The sequence below is a fragment of the Neophocaena asiaeorientalis genome, unplaced genomic scaffold (assembly GCF_003031525.2).
Source record: "Neophocaena asiaeorientalis asiaeorientalis breed wild unplaced genomic scaffold, Neophocaena_asiaeorientalis_V1.1 scaffold265, whole genome shotgun sequence".
NCBI lineage: Eukaryota > Metazoa > Chordata > Mammalia > Artiodactyla > Phocoenidae > Neophocaena > Neophocaena asiaeorientalis.
In genome coordinates, this window is record NW_020172172.1 from 567556 (window position 1) to 573555 (window position 6000).

Below are 6000 nucleotides of genomic sequence, written 5' to 3' on the forward strand. Positions count from 1 at the left end.
TCGGCATCATACACCAGTTACAAGCACAGACTCTAAAGCCCAAGTGTCAGGGTTCAAACTCCAGGTCACCATTTGCTATGTAACTGTGCCTCCATTTCCTTATCTGTAAAATGGGAATGTGCATGGCCTTACAGGACTGCAATGACAATTAAATGAATTAATATTTTGTAAGATGTTATAAACAGCGTCTGGCATCAAAGAAGCATGACAGGGCTTCCCTGGTGACGCAGTGGTTGAGAGTCCACCTGCCGATGCAGGGGACACGAAAGTGTTTGCTAGGTAAACCATATAATTTTAGCCTCCACTGCTTATTGGTCTACTTTTTCATTCCAATTCCCACTTCATTTTCCTTTCTTTTTTTCCTCTGCTCCAACTTTACATTATCCACAGGCATTTGCTAATTCTCATTAAAGCTAGTCTGTGCTCAAAAATATCATTGATCCTTGTTCTAACTCAGTGCTGCCCAGTGGATTCTTCTCTACTGGTGGAAATGTTGTAGATTTGCACGATCCAATATAATAGCCCTTAGCCATGGATGGTTATTGAACACTTGAAATGTGGCTAGTGGATCTGAGAAACTGAATTTCTAATTTTATTAGATTTTAATTTAATTAATTTAAAATAAATAGCCATCTGTGGCAATATGGTGCTACCATATTGGACAGCAGAGAAAATCTAACTCATTGGTTCTTTAGTGAGCACATGTCACTGAGATCAAGTTGGACTTGTCAGTGTTGGGTCAATCTATAAGCTCCTGTGTTTTATTGTTTGCTTATCCTGAACTTGCATGGCTGTTGTCCTGTTAGTTTTCCTTCTTTGTTCTCATCACAGTTTTGGTGGTTTGGGGATTTTGATTTCTTACAGGTTCAGCGAAATGAGGACAAATCTACCACCTTGAAACTGGCTGATTTTGGTCTTGCAAAGCATGTGGTGAGACCTATATTTACTGTGTGTGGGACTCCGACTTATGTAGCTCCTGAAATTCTTTCTGAGAAAGGTAAGGGTTACACATTGCTCTGGGGGACTCCAGCTCACTTACTAACGAAGGTTTAACTTTTAATATTTAAATTTTACATTTTTTCAACATGGAACAGTGGAAAGTCTCAGAGAGCTGGCACTAAGCTTGTACTTGGATGTTAATGGAAATATTTGAAATAGGTCTTCTTGACCAAAGCATGAGCACTTTTTCCTCACCAGGGCTGCCCTTATTACAGAGAAGGGATTGTGGTATGTGTGTGTGTGTGTATGTGTGTGTGTGTGCGCGTGTGTTGGCAGGACGGTGAGATGGAAGATGGTGGAGAATTGGGTGGGGAACGCAAGCAAGCAAGGTCATTTGGCCACTCACCCAAGGTTACCTCTAATGGAGACAATTGGAAAGGTTCTTATGGTAATTGGCTTAAAAATTCCTTTACCAACCTTGTATTTAAAGGAAAAGGAGGTCCCATTTCAAACCCAATGAATAATATTTATTACCCGCTTGTATATTGTATGAGGGTCCAGTGGGCTATTTTAGTGACACACTCTGTAAAGGATATACAAGGAAATCATTATTATTATTTATTATTATATGGCTCCAAGTATGTGAATGCCTATTTAGCCATCCTGGCACTCCAGGAGAAATCAGTTTAGCCACCCTATGATGGCTAAAGATGGGAAGGCTCTGGATGGGTTGTAGGTCTGGGGGTAGGGAGGAGGGAGAGATTTTGTCCCAGCAGCAGAAGCATCAGGGAAGCCAACATGCAGAGACTAGACTATGCATGGAGGTTGGGTGGTAGAGACATTGAGAAGACCAGCTTCAGTGGAGCAGAGGGAATTGCAGTTGGATGGGTAGGTTGAGTCTGGATTCCCCACAAGTGAGTTTGGACTCGGTGTGGCCAGCATAGTAGCTGTGGTAACAGGGTGACAGTGGGACAAGAGAGTACTGAGCGACTATAGACATTTTAATGGAGGCATTACTGAGCTGGATAAGAGAGGAATGAAAGCAAATAGTCTACGTGAACTCTGGGAAGTCAGGATGGTAGGGCTCGCACCAACTAACACAGGGTGTCGGAAAGGTAAGCTCTTTTGGGAGATGGGGATGGGGTGAGTTAGGCTTTGAACACACTGACTCTGTAGAGATATTTAGGTGGACACACAGAGTTGTCTGGTTGGCTGAATGTGTGCTTTTGAGACCCCTCGATACAGAGATGGCAGCCAAAGTGGTGAGATAATGTGTCTCTACCTCTACTGCACAGGTTATGGGCTGGAGGTGGACATGTGGGCCGCAGGCGTTATCCTCTACATCCTCCTGTGCGGCTTCCCCCCATTCCGCAGCCCAGAGAGGGACCAGGATGAGCTCTTTAACATCATCCAGCTGGGCCACTTCGAGTTCCTGGCTCCTTACTGGGACAACATCTCTGACGGTGAGACCTGGGGCTTCCCAGGCAGGAGGGAAGGGGATGGAGAGATGGAGCCCCTCCGGGGATCAGGTCGGATGTGTAAAACACCACTCAGAGAACCCACTATGGTACCTGGGCTGTCAGCGTCTTGTGCTTCATCCTTTATTTCCTGCTAGATTGGTGTAGATTTCCATAGCATTCCGAACACGACTTGCTTTGAGATATAACGAAAGATTCTCACCACCAGTTGTAGTCACCAAATACTTTTCCTGAAGCCAATTAAAGAACCTCGGAACTGAAAAATAAACTGAAAAATATCAGAAATGTGTAATCCTCATTTGGAAAGATCAAAGCCATCTCATAGGGAATTCCCTGGCAGTCCAGTGGTTAGGACTCGGTGCTCTCTCTGCCGAGGGCTCAGGTTCAATCCCCGGTTGGGGAACTAAGATCCCACAGGCGTGCAGTGCAGCCAAAAAAAAAAAAAAAAAATGCCATCTGCCATCTCATATACAGAAGTATTTGGGAATTGGACAGACTGGAGATGCTTATTTTATCTGTGAAGAATCAGGCTTCTATGGGGGCATACTTGGGGCACAGGGGCTCTGGAAGGTCGAGGGAGAAGGTCTCAGGTACTTTTTAGTGGAGCAGAAGCGTGTGTGGTCCTCCTCCTTTTTGGCCCTTTCAAGTGGAATGTTCCCCCTTGTTTCTACTGATTTGTATGTACTACCCACTGCCCTTGTAAAATTGAGAACTAGATCACTGGGGGTTTTGAGTCTTTAGCTGAAAAAGTAGAATAGGAGTGATAACTTTTCCCCAATTTCCCCTAAACACATCATCTAAGATAAGTTATTCATCTGCCCTTGTCCTCAGCTCTGCCTCCTCATCTGGGGCTCGGGCTTGCGGGAAGGGAAGAGCTTCATTTTTTTCCACTTAACTAAGGTGGGCAGAGGGTAGCTTGCTGCCTGTAGGGTAAGGGTCTTGAGCTGATCAAGGCAGTGGCAATTTGGGAATTGAAGGACTAAAAATCATTTTAGAAAGTTCTATGCAACACTGTTCTTAGATTTGGTTATGGTGGCCCCTGCCCTGAGTCCCATGCCTTAGAGGGCCTGCTCTGGTTACATGTCTCCCCAGAAGTGAGGAGACTCTGGGGACAAGAGGCTGTGCCCCCCACCAGAGCCCAGGCTCCCCCTTCTAGACCACTTAACCGGGACCCCAGAATTCTTGCACAAATGGCCGAAGCCCACTTCCAAGGCTTGTGAGACCTCTTTTCCCAGCCCCTCCCCACAGTGCCCTAGGCTGCCAAGAAGCAGCTGTTTGGGGGGCGTAGGGGGAGCACAGACATATTGGTGGGGTGTCCAACTGTCCACACACAGGCATGTGAGACTGAGAATTCCGTTTAAACCTGGGCTTCTACCCCCTGAGTCCTCCGAGGACCTTGAAGGAGTGATGCTGGGATGAATGGGGAAGGGGTACATTGTGGGCAGAATCTGCCCAGTTTGAACGGGGTTGGGTAGGAGAAATCCTGTGGTCTCCGTGCTCAAGAGGTGGCTGGACAGTGGCCATAGAAGCGGGGCAATTGGTGGGTGAACAGCTGACCTTGAACAAGAGGCATCCCCCAATAAAGGTAAATAAACATGGGTATCTTTTTCCCCATGCATTCTTTTTTTAAAAAATATATATACATTCATGCCTTTATTCCATCAGGTATTTTTTTTTTTTTTTTGGCCGTGTTGCACAGCTTGCAGGGACCTTGGTTCCCCAACCAGGAATTGAACCCGTGCCCTGCTGCAGTGGAAAGGCGGAGTCCTAACCACTGGGCCGCCAGGGAATTCCTTCCCATGTAGTCTTTTTTTTTTTTTAAATAGAGGGCCTCCTGCCTTTATTTTTTACTTTTCTGCAGTATGTGGGTCTCTCACTGTTGTGGCCTCTAAGGTTGCGGAGCACAGGCTCCAGACATGCAGGCCCAGCGGCCATGGCTCACAGGCCCAGCCGCTCCGCGGCACGTGGGATCTTCCCGGACCGGGGCACAAACCCATGTCCCCTGCATCGGCAGGCGGACTCTCAACCACTGCGCCACCAGGGAAGCCCCCGTGTATTCTTGAGTAATTGGTTAAGAGGCTCAGGGAGCCGGCCTGGGAGAGCCAGCGAGCCAGGGAGAAATCTCTTCTCCCCATCTGCCACCTGACCCAGCAGCTGTCACCACATCTCTCTAGAATCAGTCATGGTCTTGAGCAAAAAATGAAATTCATTTTGAATTTGCATTATTTACTACTTAGATCTCTTTGCCCATGTTTTTCAGTTTTGTCAATCTGGAGGTATATTTATCAATTTAGGAAGGAAGATTGGACATATTTTATTTAACAACTTGATAGTTTGATTTACAAATTTTAAAATATGTAGACGTATACTATGTGGCCTCCATGTGTTCTCTTGGGCTGGGTGGTGCCATGGGTGTTAGTTGCAGGCCTGACCTCATGACTCTATGTCTAACATGGTAGCCCTTAGCTGCATGTGGCTATTTGAATGTAACTGTAAATTAATTAAAAGGAAATGCAATAAGAATTCAGTTCAGGGAATTCCCTGGTGGTCCAGTGGATAGGACTCTGTGCTCTCACTTCCCAGGGCCCGGGGTTCAATCCGTGGTCAGGGGGCTAAGATCCCGCAAGACGTTCGGTGCGGCCAAAAAAAAAAAAAGTTCATCAGTCGCACCAGCCATATTTCAAATGCTCAGTAGTCCCAAGTGGGTAGCGCAGATATGGAAAGTTTCCACCGTGGCAGAAAGTTCTCTGATCCAGCCATGGTGCTAACAGGAAAGTTTGTGTCCTTATTTCCTGTATGGGGAAGGAAAACTTCAAACCACCTGCATGCATCTCATTTTTCCGTCTTTCTGTCATTCCAACAGCTGCCAAAGATCTGGTGAGCCGGTTGCTGGTGGTAGACCCCAAAAAGCGCTACACAGCCCACCAGGTCCTTCAGCATCCCTGGATTGAAACTGCTGGAAAGACCAGAAGGGCAAAGCTACAAAAGGAGGGGCCCCCCAGCAGCGAGAACCACTTCCGGAGCCAGAACTCGAGGGCTACAGAGCAGGCGTCATAGTCACGGCCTCAGCAGTTGCTCAGCCCTCGGTTCTGCTCGGGGACAGAGAAAAGGATAGATGTCAAGGAGAAAAACAGTGAAAAGGCCTTCCTCCCATAATTGGAGAATCAGGGGAAGGAGAGAAGACAGTATATTTTAAAGCTTATTTTACAAAATAAACGAGTCAATGTTAAATGTAACATATTTTTAGATTTGAAGCCTTTAATACATTTTTTGGGGGGTGAGGGGGAGACTTGTTCTCAGTGAAGAATTTTTGGTAATAATGATGTGTTTTGCTTCCTCCTTGTAATCAAGTTCATAGTATACTACATGAGTGGTGCTTACCAGGGTCTAAAGTCCCCCTGTGAGATTAATAAGCTGAATCGTGGTCCTTCTGTGTTAATAAAATGTGCTCTGGATGACTGAAGTAACTGTATTCTGATTACTTTTTAATGCTGGTGATGAGGGCCAGGGGGTTATAGTTCAGACATGCCTCCCGAAACCACTGTGACTACGTATAAATGTGCTGATGGACCCTTGATGAACT

The 6000-nt window shown here is 46.2% G+C and overlaps 1 protein-coding gene across 1 annotated transcript in view; it reads left to right on the forward strand.

The window, feature by feature from the left end:
* The window catches only part of DCLK3 (doublecortin like kinase 3), a 29996-nt gene extending 24522 nt beyond the window's left edge, over nucleotides 1-5474 (forward strand). The window contains exons 3-5 of the mRNA XM_024756329.1: nucleotides 865-997; nucleotides 2235-2402; nucleotides 5281-5474. Of these exons, the coding sequence (XP_024612097.1) occupies nucleotides 865-997; nucleotides 2235-2402; nucleotides 5281-5474 (495 nt within the window). The remainder of the gene's footprint in view (nucleotides 1-864; nucleotides 998-2234; nucleotides 2403-5280) is intronic.
* The last annotated feature ends 526 nt before the right edge of the window (nucleotides 5475-6000 follow it).